The 14,039-nt window shown below is 39.5% G+C and overlaps 1 protein-coding gene across 2 annotated transcripts in view; it reads left to right on the top strand.

Moving 5' to 3' along the window:
* Window positions 1-14,039, top strand: part of SMC6 (structural maintenance of chromosomes 6) — a 60,821-nt gene that overhangs the window by 2,830 nt on the left and 43,952 nt on the right. For both annotated transcript variants that reach the window (XM_053924334.1, XM_024552482.3), the window contains exons 2-5: window positions 3,882-4,009; window positions 7,013-7,130; window positions 9,289-9,394; window positions 13,540-13,676. In XM_053924334.1, coding sequence (XP_053780309.1) covers window positions 3,887-4,009; window positions 7,013-7,130; window positions 9,289-9,394; window positions 13,540-13,676 — 484 coding nt within the window. In that variant the 5' untranslated portion in view covers window positions 3,882-3,886. The remainder of the gene's footprint in view (window positions 1-3,881; window positions 4,010-7,012; window positions 7,131-9,288; window positions 9,395-13,539; window positions 13,677-14,039) is intronic.

The following is a 14,039-nucleotide window of genomic DNA, read 5'->3' on the forward strand; positions in this document are numbered from 1 at the left end:
AGAGACTGGACTCTTGCCCATATTCTGTTTCATCTGTCCTCTACCCTGAGGCCACAGGGATGTTTTTAAAACATAAATCTGAGTGTTTGAGTGTCTTATCTGCAATTTTGTGGTATTTCCCAGTTTTGCTGATCTGGAATTGTTTGATGGGTGGACTTACGGATTTTTTAACTTAAATATATTATTATCTATCGCATCTCATATAATTTCATGATACAGTCCAGTATGCCTAATTGATTGAGTACATCAAAATTAAGGTTATTTAATGCAGAATGAATGTGTCCGTGGTAGGTGGAAGGAATGGAATTGGGGATGAAGTAAACAGCCCGCAGGAGGTTTAAAAGTAGCAGCAGTTTGCCTTTTTATAACCACGATTTTTATTGAGAATCCCAATTCTGTTATGCCTGTTCTCCCTGCTGTTAGCTTCAACTTTGATAAATGGGAACTATGAATTATTAGATGCTCACAATAAAATTTAAAATCTAGAAATTTATAATCCTGTTAAAATATATTTGATTTTTATCAAATTCCTATGCACATACTTGCTGTAATGAACACTTGGTTACTGATCCTTCTTGAACTTATTTTTTATTGAAATCCACATTTGTTACCGTTCCTGCTCTGATGGCGTTTGGTTCCTGCAAAGTGGAAATGATACGTTCCTTAATTCTGATATTTTTCTTCTAAATAAACATTAAAAACTATGAAGAGCTTTGTGGATATATTGAAAATCCCAGAAGAGCTCTTCTTCCAATTTTGTGTATTCTAGAATATTTAAAAGTATTTTTTTTGGGGGGGGGTGTCTGTTTATATGGCTCTTTAGCCTATTGGAAACAGTTTTACTGGTTTAATTTGTATTTAACTCTCAAGATACTTATATCCATTATCATTAAATTACAAAGTGATTCCTATTTTAAAAGGCAGGATCCTTCAGTGTCTGTTAGGCGCAAGTTACCGTGGCAACCTAATAGCAAACTGCAAATCCCAGACTAAGCACACAGCAAATAAAAAACATTGTCGTCATGTAGTGCACTTTCTTCCGTGTGGTGTAGAATCTCACATTGCAAGAAGCTTATCACACTCACCTTTGTGCACTTCCTTCCCCCCCCAATATTCCTTGAAAAACTGGTGATTTCTACGAATGGTAAAATACTGAAATCAGTCAGCTGATATCTGAATGCCTGCTAACTGAGATCATGTATTAGGCAATAATTAAAACAGTGTTTAAAGGGGCATTTAGTGTTGTGAAAACCAAAAAGTAATGTTTCTTCTTTGCTTTTCTATAATGAAAGAATTACTGCTCAGTAATTGAGAAGGGAAATAGCGGATGGTTGGGAGAGAAGGAGGTGTTGGGGCAACATGGCTTGGTGGTATTCTAGGGAATTTAAATTAGTGACAAGCTGAAACTAACACACATTGATTCCTGTTAGTAAGTGATTTGGGGAATATTTGATTTTCAAGTTTTGAGTTGCGTAAGAGATTCAAAATAAACATTAAATTTTTTTGTCAAAGAAGGTGTTTACTGTTATGTAACTGTGGCTGTATAATGCTAATATTGTTTTTAAAGGCATTTGTTTGGGTTAAATGTCCTTTGGATGTTACCTAATAATACCTTTTGAATGATACATAATTAGTCATGATAAATCAGGTTCTTCGTTGCCTTCAGGCTAGGATAAAGTCTAAGTTCTTTAATGTTGTTTATAACAGTTCTCAAACTTTAAGATGCTTAGGAACCATCTGAGACCTCCTTAAAATGAAGATTCTGATTCACTTGGTTTAGGGTGGGGCCTGAGATTCTGGCTGTCTAGAACACATTCCCAGGAGGTGTCGGTGCTGCGTGCTGTCCTTGGACTACACTTTGCATGTGAAGTCTGCAAGTCATTCTGTGGTCAACTTCTCTGCTGCTCTTAACTTTCTCGTTTGCTAGCTGTGCCTTGTAATGTATGGCACTGCATCATGGACCCGCTTACAGTATCCCCGACAGCAGCAGTTTGCAAAGTGCGGTCCGGGCATCTCCGAGAGTCTTCACAGGCTCCACAAGGCTTCACAGGTCAAAACGGTTTTTGTAATAATAGTAAGATGTCGTTTTCCATTTTCACTTTCATTCACTTATGACTGAACAGTGGAGTTTTCCAGGGGGTATGAGATGTGATGATGTCGTTGCTCTGATGACTGATTGAATGTGTACTTGTGTGTCGTTTAAAAAGTTTAACAGTTTTAATTTGTAATATGGTAAATCTTGATAGATATAAACAAAAGCTCTTCAAATACCGTAGTGCCTTTTGAGATACCACCACCTTTGAGAACTGCTGTCCTATGGTATTGGGCCGTGGACACAGAGACTCTGATCTAGAACTTACCAGAGCTCTTCCTTAGCCACATGACTGCCGAGCTAGCGTGGGAGTTCCAGCTCCCCCCGCTACCCCCCCCCCGCGCCCCCTCCCTCCCTCAGTGGTCACCATAGACACTGCAGTGGGGTGGCCTCTGTACCTCTCTAGGTAGTGGTAAAAGTCTGCCTGTGGCACTGTGCAAGGGGGAGTGGGAGGAAGTAGCACCCTTTCACTGCCTGGTGGGGGTGGAGGTTTCGGCTGTCTAGGTGGTCTCCACTAAGCCATTATCATGGCTCCCTACTTGTCCTGCATAGCCTTCTCTGACATGAGCCCAGTTGGGATGTACTTCATGCTCTGTGTGAAACCACCCCCCACGGCCTCCCGCAGCACAAACACACACACAGGACAGGCTTTCCTGACCTGTGTTCATATCATCTCTACTAGGGAGGACTGGCTAGAATCTTTCAGTCGAAATCCATGAAAGAGAAAATCTCATTTAATGTATTGCTGCCCAGGTTCCTGGTACAAACAGGGTTGCTATGATGTAGTACTTGAGGGGCTGAAATGGATTGAGACTGAAACTGTTCTCATATTCTTTGTGTCTTAGAAATCTTTGATTACCTCTGTCAAGGATTTTTCTCTCAGCAAACTGTTATTAGATATCTGTCTTTTGAGGTCCTAAATGTATTTTAAAGAGAAAAATGAAAGCAATCAGAATAGTGACAGCATTTAATTTCAGTCATGGACTGTTAACTTTGACTTGAGGTATAGTATTCATATGTTTAGAAAATATTGTATAACTTTATATATATTAATTTTTCAGGCACAAATTTTAGTCTCTGGGTAAAAAGTAGTCGATCAGAATGGACTTTCTTTAGGGCACTGCTCAGGGAAACTTGTGGTGCTAGGCAACGTGACTTAAAAATATGTTTCCTTGGGAAAATAATTTAAAATTAAAAGTTTTATCTGATTGACTATTACTCTGTAACTTCTAAAAGTTGGAGATGATTGTTCTGGAATAATTTCAGAAAGCATTATGCCATTCCTAATAGATCTAGGAAACTAGAAACCGCAGTCACACAAAATCTTTTACCTTTTGTGAGTTCAGGAGTCAAAACATTTAGGTTGGCCCATATCAATAAAATCTCGGCCATGAGTAATGGAAGTAGAGTCAACTAGTATAACACACGCGGATGATTTAAACACACGTGCGTTTATTATCTAATGCCTCTGTAGGTTCAAAGTCAGGCATGTCTCACGGGGCTGAAATCGAGGCGGCAGTGGGGCTGTGTTCCTTTGTGGAGGCTCCAGGGCGGCACGTGTCTCCTTGCCTTTCCAGGCTCTGGTGGCCACCTGCACTCCGTAGCTCACAGACCTCTTTCTCCATGCGGGTGATATTTTTGCCTTTTTAAAGTAAAAATGAATGAACATAGTACTTAAAACGTAAGCTTTGTCTGGTTTGTTTTGTTGGTTTGATGTATGTGGAACAATCATATAGATGCTATACTTGATTTACTTCACTGTTACTGTAGTATTTTAATATCTTTTCAGACCTGATGGCCAAAAGAAAGGAAGATAATTTCTGCTCTCCTGAAAATGCCAAAAGACCAAGACGAGAAGAAATGGAGGATCTTACTCGAGACGGTGATGAAGACTTCACTAACGGCACCTCTACTTTGGTGGGTACAAAATTACGGTTTTGCCTGGCACGTGTCCCACGTCTGGTTTATACGTCATACTCCTGATAATTCAATATCAGGAAAAGCAGTATGGCTTTTAAAAAGCTGAGGTAAATAACCTGACTAATTTTAAAGATTTTGTTAATTAGAAAAAATTAAGAGAACTGGTTCTTTGGAAAGATAAAAAAAATGACAAACCTGATAAGACGGAAAAAGGGAATGTTAAATGATGCAGCCACTCTGGGAAATAGCTCCCCACAACAAGACTGCCTTCCTCCAACAGAAAATTATCCGACTCAATATTGGTGGTGTTTGTATGAAGAAACCTTATGATGTGCTTAAGGAGATACAAACTGCCAATATCAGGAATGAAATGGTAGCTAAGACCATAGATCCTGCAAACATCAGAAGAATAATAAGGGAATACTGTTCACAGCTCTATACACAGAAGTCACACAACTTAGATGGAGTGGACCAATTCCTAAAAAAGCACAAACTTCCACAATATACCCAATATGAAATAGGTAGTTTGGATCGATCTACAACAATTAATGAAATTTAGTTTATTGTTTAAAAACTCCTAATAAAGAAATTCTCAGGCTCAGTTGCTTTGACTGGACAATTGTACCAACTATTTAAAGAAGAATTAATATGAATTCTACACAGTCATTCCCAGAAAATAGAAGAGAAAGGAACACTTTCCAATTCATTATCTTGATACCAAAACCAGACAAACAGAGTACTAAAAAAGAAGACTATAGACCAGTATAACTCATGGGTATGGACGTAGAAATCCCTAACATGTTATTAGCAAATAGAATTCAGCAATACATAGAAAGAATTCTTGCCCAGTTGTGGGTGTGTGAGAGGCAACTGATTGATAGATCTCTCACACATTGACGTTTCTCTCCTTCTCTTTCTTCTTCCCTTTCTCTCTCTCAAAAAGTAAATGAAATCCTAAAAAAGAATAATTCGACAACATGATAAAGTGTGGATTATTCTAGGCATACAAGTCTGGTCTAGTATCTGGAAATTAGTCAGGGTGATTCACCATTTTAACAGGCTGAAGAAGAGAAATCACAAGATCGTGTCACTCAAGGCAAAAAAAAGTTGACAAAATTCAGCACTTATTCATGATTAAAATTCACAGGAAGTAGGAATAGAGGAAACTTCCTCAACATAAGGAGCATGGACAAAAATACCTACATCTAATGCCATACTCAATAGTGGAACACTGAGCTGTTTTTTCCTAAGCTCAGGAACAAGGCAACAGTGGCCATCGTGACTCTTATTTAACGTGGTGCTTGGGTGTATTAAGGAAGAAAAGAAAACAATGGGTCTGTGGATTTGAAAGACAAAAAATAAAACTGTCATGATTTACAGGTGACTTGATTGTCTAGTTTGAAAATCTCAAGGAATCTCTAGAAATATAACTATAATCAGTGTGTTTAGCAAGGTTGTAGGATACAAAATAAATATTTTCTTAAAAAAGTCGATTTTCACATACTAGCATTAAACACAGTGGTATTGAAGTTCAACACATAATACCATTCACTACTGCTCAAAAAAGTGAAATACTTAGGTATAAATCTAACAAAGTATGTATAGGACTCACATGCTGAAAACCATACAATGCTGATGAAATGGGTCAGAGAAGACCTAAATAAATGGAGAGACACACCGTGTTCATGGACTGAAAGACTCAACATAGGAAAGATAGCAGCTTTTCCTAAAAATGATAATACAGGTTTAATGCAATTTCTGATCAAAATCCTAGCAAGATTTTCTATAGATATTAACAAACTTATTCTATAATTTATACGAAAAGGCAAAGGAACTAGTATAGATAAAACAATTTTGAAAAAGGAAGAATAAAGTGGGAGGAATTGGTCTGCCTTGTTTCAAGACTCGTGACATACCTACAGTACCTGTGCCTGCGTCGCACTGGAGTAGGGATAAACATACAGGTCAATGGTGCAAAACAGAATCCTGAAATAGACCCACACAAATTGTGATGAGCTTATCTTTGACTAAGGTATACAAAGGCAATTCAGTGGAGGAAAGATAGGCTTTTTAATAAATGTCCTAGAGCAGTTAGACTTCCATAGGCGAAAAAGTGAACCTCAGCCTAAGTCTCACACCTTCTGTGGGAATTAACTCACAGTTGGGTAACGGACTTAACTGTAAAACAAGAGCCTGTAAAACTTCCAGAAATAAATGTAGGACAGATTTTCGGGATCTGGGGCTAGGCAGAGAGTTCTTAGACTTGACACCAAATCCAAAAACCATACTATGGAAAAAAATGATAAATTGGACCTCAGGAATTAAAAATGTTTTTTCTGTAAAAGAAGATGAAAAGTCAAACCATAGACTAGGAGAATATATTTACAAACCACGTACCTGACAAAGTTGTTGTATCTTGTATACATAAAGAACTCTCAAAATTCAATAGTTAAGAGCAAATAGTTCGATTTGAAAATGGGCAGACCACATAAAAAGACATTTCACTGAAGAGCAGGACATGTAGATGGCAGATAAGCACATGACATGGTGTTCGCCATTTGTCATCAGGTATATTTGAAGTAAGACCACAGTGAGCTATCATGACACCCATTAGAATGGCTAAAATGGGGGGGAGGGAGGCATTGTGAACACCAACTACTGATGAGGAAGCAGAGAGACTGGATCATTCATGTGTTGCTGGTGGGAATATAAAATGATACAGCCACTTCAACAAAAAATATCGGACTCAAAATGTTAGTGTTGTTGATATTAAGAAGCCTTATGATATACTTACCAGATACTTTGAGAGCTTTAGGGTGAGTAGTTACTCATAAAAGTTTCCCATGTGGTTTCGTTTTACTTATTGTGTGAAGTTAACTTTATTCACTTGCTGTAACTTTTTTCTTTGGTAACACTGCTGATCTTTCTCCTGCCAGCAGATGATTATTGTGAATGAATTAGAGAGACTGATTGCCTTCTCCGGTTGTTTTTTGTTAATAGACCGCAGCAGAAGTTGGAATAATTGAGAGCATTCAGCTGAGAAACTTCATGTGTCATTCAATGCTTGGACCCTTTAAATTTGGCTCTAATGTTAACTTTGTAGTCGGCAACAATGGAAGTAAGTGCTTTCGCTTTCCTTCACACGTGGCTCTGAGAACTGTGTTGAGATTATAATGCATTAACTTTTTGAAATAGGTGACAATTAGTACTGAAAATCTAAACCTTAGATCTGTAACATGTGGTCATGAATATTTTCAGTATTTGCTGCCATTCTGCACGTTAAGAAAATGAATGAACTCTAGGTTCATTATTTATGCGGTAGAGATAAACCTTTCCTGCTTATTCTTTTGGATTTACTTACCTGGGAATTCACACCACAGAACTGTAGACAAGCTACCCTTGTTAGCATTGAGGTAATTGAGCAGCCCTGTGTCTGTATCTGTTAAATGTGGCTGTAACAGCATAAGTAAAGTGCCATGGGCATCCCAACGTGAAAGAAACTAATTCTCGCTCTTGTTACCAATGAAAGCATCAAGAGGAGGTGGTATTTGTGCTGGTATGGGGTCTCATTGTGGAGGAATAAGCTGAGTGGTTCTGGGCAGACTGCTCATCAGCGAAGGTCCGGAGGGGTGAAGTAGATGCATAGGGAGAGAGGTGAACAACTCTGTGTGGCTCTGTCATGTCATACGTGGTAGGGAAAGACAAAAGCTGACGTGGAGATTTCATGTGTAGGAGAGACTGTTGAGGATCTTGAATGCCATAATAAAGACTGCAGAGTTTTATTCAAAAGTCAGGGGGAGGCTATTAAAATTTTTGAGTAAAGCGATGACATGATCAAGATTTGTAAAAGAAACCGGCCCCATTGTGGGGAATAGTTTAGAAGGGGGAAGACACAGGAGTTGGGAAGACCAGTAAGGTAACTTTTGTGGTAGACCAGCCAGGCATGAGGGAGGTGTGGCTAGCCTGACCGAGCCAGTACACGGGGAGAAGAGGCTAGCCAGAGGCTACAGCTGGTGACACCGCGAGGACATGAACCAAGGTGCATGTAGCTCTTCGTTTTCCCTACTCTGTTCAGTCAAGAGGAAAGTGTGTTCAGAAGGAGAAATGGGTGGAGAGATCAGTGCTATAGGGGTGTCACATGGGACGATAAGTGAAGAAAGACGAGTGGATGCTGCATTTAGGTCCTTTCTTTTAAACTTCAAAACAGTGATTAGAAGAAAGAATGCAAGTAGTGGAAGCAGTGAATTTGGAAATGGAGGAGAAGGAGAACGTTAGAATAGGGGCTCGAAAGGCTTTCCAGAAACTAAATGGGTTAACCTGTGGTACAAGCTGGTTGACTTGCACTGGGTTGTGGAAGCTGATGGGCTGATCAGAGTTGATTGAATTGGTTGATTGTGGAGTTATTAAAATGGTATGATTGCTGGGTAAAAAGTAGTACACTTTTGAAGAGCTAACAAATGAATAATATTCAAATTAATAGTAATAATTGTCCAAATATTACATAAAACATTTGTGAGTGCCTGTTTGGGCAGATATTGGAGATATAGCATTGAATAAAATAGACGGTATTCCTGTCCCTGTGGAACTGGAATTCAAGGGTTGTTAAAAATAGTTTCTGATTTCTAAGAGTTTATGGAAAAAATAAATTATAGTTAGAATGTAATAAAAATCAGATCAGTTAATTATGTATGTATAGTTAGTTCATTTAATTGACTGATGAGCCCAGATACAATGGGATTTTTAGGTTGGAAAGGTATCGAACATTCTTTCCATTTCCTTATTAGTGACAAAAATTTAATTCCTGAAATATACTATTTTTTTCTAATAACATTACCTAAGTATCTTATTACATAATCAACTGTTTTTGTTTAAGTTTGCTGCTTTGGCACTGGAAGAAAATTGTAATTGAAGTATAACACTTACAGGGTTAGACCAATTTACATTTTCATTCTGAAAATATTTACATCAGCCCTGGCTGGTGTGACTCAGTGGATTGAGCGCCGGCTTGCAAACTGAAAGGTCGCTGGTTTGATTCTCAGTGAGGGCACTTGCCTGGATTGTGGGCCAGGTCCCCAGTTGGGGGTTTGTATGGGCAGCCTATCAATGTCTCTCTCGCACGTTGATGTTCCTCTCCCTCTCTTTCTCCCTCCCTTCTCTATAAATAAATAAATAAATAATCTTTTTTAAAAAAAGAAAAGAAAAATGCCTTTAAAAATATACGTCAGCTCCTTTTCTGTCTCTAATGAATGTGTCTTCTTCAACACCTGCTTCTTTAGGTGGGAAGAGTGCAGTACTCACAGCTCTCATAGTTGGTCTTGGTGGAAAAGCTATCGCTACCAATAGAGGATCTTCTCTAAAGGGTTTTGTGAAAGATGGACAGAAGTAAGTGTTTGCTTTCTACGTGTATTATTCAGTTTTTTTGTAAGAAGCAACTGCTTTAGATTCCCAGTTTATGTAGACATTACGGGAAATGAATGGGCTTCCTGGAACTACAGCAGAGGAATTGTATCTTTTTATTCCTTTCCCCTGCTCCTGTTCCCAGCGTGGCCACTGCTGCCTGTTGTCCTTTGCAGACAAAAAGCTTGTGCACGTTATTGCCATGTGCCTGCTCACCTACAGTTTTGTTTCTATTACCTTTCAAGAAGAACAGTGATAAATCTGTGTACTTGTGTTTAAAGCAATATTTATAAACATTAGACTTTCCTCATTCTTGTTCCAAACCCAGCTTCGGCAAGTCCACGTGGATATGCCACAGGCAGACGCAGAGTCCTTGACCAGCCAACGTGTCCCTGCACAAAATTTCTACCTCCAGGCTCTTTACGAATTTCAAAAGAGTATTCCACTCTCTGTCTCGGATTTTACAATGCATCCTTCACCCAGGTGGTTTACCAATGAGTTTGATTTGAGGACCATAGTCACAAGTTTATTTGTGGTCCATTTTGACCCTTGGTGAATGGTCCTGTTGGGTTGGCCAAAAAGTGTGTATGCACACGTTTTTCGTTTTCACCAAAAACTTTATTGTTTTGGATATTTTGAGTTATGTCCGCTATGTCCCTCGTGGTGTAACGTTGATTGTTCTTAATTAATGTCTCGATTTGGTCACTATCAACTTCAGCTGGTCTCTCTGACTGTGGAGCCTCATCCAGGGGCCATTCCAGCATGATACCTCACAAACCACTTTTGGTACGTTCAATCAGTCACAGCACCTTCTCCATACACTGCACAAATCTTTTTTTGCATTTTTACCTTTCTTGAAATAATAAAGTATGATGTGTTAAAAATGTTGTATTTTCTTCCATCTTCAATATTAAAATGACTACACGAAAATTCACCAATATTGATGTTTTTTTTTAATGCATGCTGATATGACAGCTGTCAATACAATCTTACAAAATTGTTTTGAATGAAGTTAAAGACAACTAAGTGCTACTAGAGCCATCTTACAGAAAAAACCAAATGCACTTTTTGGCCAACCCAATGTAACTGCACACTTTGGCTTCAGGTTTGTATCTCTCTCTGTTACAGCTTGCCTTCACATGAGTGTCTAGTAATTGCCTGTCATCACAGACTCATGGCCTTTTGCCCATTTGGAGCTGCCTTCAAGGTGATGTCCCTATTTTTTAATACTGCCCCAGGTAGCTCAGCAGGGACATTGTTTCTCTGACAACTAGACATCCCAGCCTCTTGCAGCTCCCGAGTGAGGCTGCTTCCGCCGCTCCTTCCTCCCTCACGCCCTTGTGCCCAGAACATCCAGAACTTGGATAATTAGCAGCAGTGTCTTTTTTCTCATACAACAGACTTTCCTCTGCTCAGTGTCGTATTCATTTGACTTCTAACATTTTATGGCTAAAAAATAGAACAAGGAGGGGTGTGAATCATGATTGCAGGTTTCTTATGTATCTCTTAGAAACCTTAAGAATCTCATGCCTGAACCAGGTCTCCAAGCTGACTTAGGAGAAACAGGGAATAGATAACACAGAAAATCATTTCCCATGCTATGTGGCCTTGGAAAAGACTGTTTGGTGAAAATTATCCAGCATATTTTTTTTGTCTCTGCTTATCTTATTCGGGCCTCAGTCCAGCAAGGTCTTCTTCTCCTCCAGGGTCCCCAAACAGAATTATGCCTGAAATAAAAAATTAGTTATTTTAACACTTTAAAGTTAATTGTCCCGACTCAGTTTTAATTCATTATATTTAACTATACATTTCTTAGTTGTCTAGACACCTCATCTACCTAGCCAGGTAGCACATTGATCTTTTAAATAGAACCTTCAGGAAGACTTTTTTTTTTGTATCATCAAATATCTTATGACTCATTTTTTTTTTCCATTTGGAATGTACCTGGACCAAAACAGAAACTTTCTCTGAGACTTGCCTTGAAATACCATTGAAAGGAAGAAAAAGAAAAGGGCTAGTTCACACAAATCATCAGCTTTTGAAAACAGCTGCCTGTAGATAAGAACATCAGTATATTTTAAACAGAGTTAATAACAGTTAAAAGCTTTAATGTGAGCTTGGTCCCCTTTTTACTGACCTTGTCTGAAAAAGTAGCTATAAACAGCTTTTCCAGACCCATTACTATTTCTTTCGTTCCTTTCCTCACTTGAAACATTTGGTACCTATGAAATTCCCCTTATTTTATAGTGTCTGATTCGGTCATCACGTTTTTAAAGAATCAGCTCACTGAACTTTTCAGTTCTGTTGTAGTCTGTTCAGTGTCTGAAATCCAAGTGCCTCTCCCTCCGTGCCTAACAAATGGTTGTCAGTCTGGGACAGGTGTGAGGTGGCTTCTGGACTCTGCCGGCCTCACCCACGTCGAACATTACACCCTCTATCTGTGTTACCTGGGCCTTGGGCTGCCTTAGAGATACTTGCCCAGCATGGTTAGGGGATACCAGAGAACTGTTTCTGAAGACCCTTGACCTGGGGCTCAGCCCCCTGATCACCCACCAGCCCCTTTTCAGTGATACAAGGACAGCGAACCGTTGCTCCCCTCCTATATCCCCCCACGGAAACCTCTCACAGTGGCCCCAGGTCTCACCCACATTTCCCCCCCTCGCCCTTCCTGACCCAGCCCCAGTGACGCTGGGGTCTTTGCACCAGTCCTGTTTTGCCATCAGCTGTGGCATTGGGAGTGGGTTATGGAGGGATGAAAACTCAAGGCAACAGAACTTACTGTGGATGAGCTGGCTACCCTGAAAAGGGGCAGATGCATCATATTTTTACGTGGCATTTTCTTGGCTCCTACATCCCATCAGTGTGTGCTGCCAGTTACCTTTGCATATATGTTCTTCTGGAGTTGAGAAAGGGGCCATGTGCTTACGGTGGCACTGCTTGTCATTCTGTGTTGTCATTCTGAAAGAACTCTCATTGATCGTTGTCTCTTAAGCATCTCCCATATTTACAGACACTGGGCTCTATGGCCCTTGACCCAGATTCAGCATCAGCCCCATCACTGTGGTTGGGAGGCAGCAGTCACAGCCCAGCTTAGTTGTCTCTTTCCCCTTATACAGGTTTTTTAATCCCTATGAAGCTTTTTTCTTAAGCCCTAATTTTGTTTAATAACTTGACTGTCCTATATTTATTATAAGAAAATTCTCACAACATCAAAGGTAGCTTTAAAATGCAAGCTATAGCTAGGAATGAAATTAATAAAGTGGATGTTGGCTAATGAGAGATGTTTGATAATTCAGAGAGCATGTGTCGTCACTTTATTTTAAAATGTTTTCATGAGGTACATTCACTTAGTAGTAGGTAATCATACTAGTTAATGAAATAAATATTTTTTGCTCTGTATTATAAGTCAGCTACTCTTCCCCTATTATACTTTAGTTGATGGCTTTTAACCTTGAATCTTCATTAGAATCAACTCGGGGAGCTTGTTAATTACAGCCTGACAGGAGCGTATCTGTCTTCATTAGGTATTTCTGAATAAAAGAAAACACATACACTAATTTCCTCAGAGTAGCTTTTGAAAAGGAGACTTCCTGTAAAGATGCAGGGGTATATATCTTGGAAGCTTCCAGGAGGAAGTACATTTGGATCTCATGAGTGACCAGAAAGAGAGACCTCAGAACCAAGTGTCCTCTGTCTCTTGTTTTCCCTATGTGCCTCTGTCTCTAGGCCTCTAGTGTCCCTCTCCCTTCTAAGGCCATGCTGCACTCCTCCCCTGGGCCACCTCGCCCATCCTCGTCACATGACTAATGACAACTGGTGTGGGGGAGTGTTTGTCTCCCTCTCACTGTCTCTGAAGAATGTGTGCTCTGATTATTTAACAAATGTATTTCTGTTATCGGTAGAATAGTCCTTTCTAAAAAAAAAAATAATAAAGCTTCCCTTATTCTCAACTTCAATTTTTTGTTAGGTCTGATGTCTTTAACATCATTCTGTAGTAGCCTATCAATCATCAACCTCCGTTGTACAGTGACTTTTTAAATGAAGTAGCCAAATTACTCGGGAGTTTGCAACATCATAGTAACGTAACGTGATTGCACTGATCCTTCTGTGACCTAGCCTTATTGCTTCAGCTCAGCAGATATCTCAATAACGTTAAGGAACAGAGGAGACGATGCTTACAGGGCAAATGTGTACGGTGACTCCATAATTGTGCAACAGCACATCAGCATGGATGGAAGTCGGTCTTACAAACTAAAAAGTCAGACAGGTTGGTTACGTTTTCTTTTCTCTTTCATAGGAAGTATTTGTAAATATCCAGTTCAAAAGAGTTAAGTGATTGTGCTGGTATTCATTGAAAGGCACTGCTTACCTCTCGAGACCTCCTTCTTGTAAGATGCTTCATTTGTTGCATAGATGCATGCATACAGGTATATTCACATACACATGTACACAGGGTCGTACCACAGCAGAACCACCGTGAGCAGTGTTTGGGTTTGTTTGAAACAGCCTAGGCCATTTTGTTCTCATCTGCAGACCTCCTTTTACACCCACAGTTTCTCTCACATGTGGAAAGAAATGGTTAGCAAAAGGTGGGAAAGGACATGGAGGAGGGAGTGAGTGTTCAGAGTTA

This window comes from Desmodus rotundus, chromosome 5 (genome assembly GCF_022682495.2).
Source record: "Desmodus rotundus isolate HL8 chromosome 5, HLdesRot8A.1, whole genome shotgun sequence".
In the NCBI taxonomy this organism is placed as follows: domain Eukaryota; kingdom Metazoa; phylum Chordata; class Mammalia; order Chiroptera; family Phyllostomidae; genus Desmodus; species Desmodus rotundus.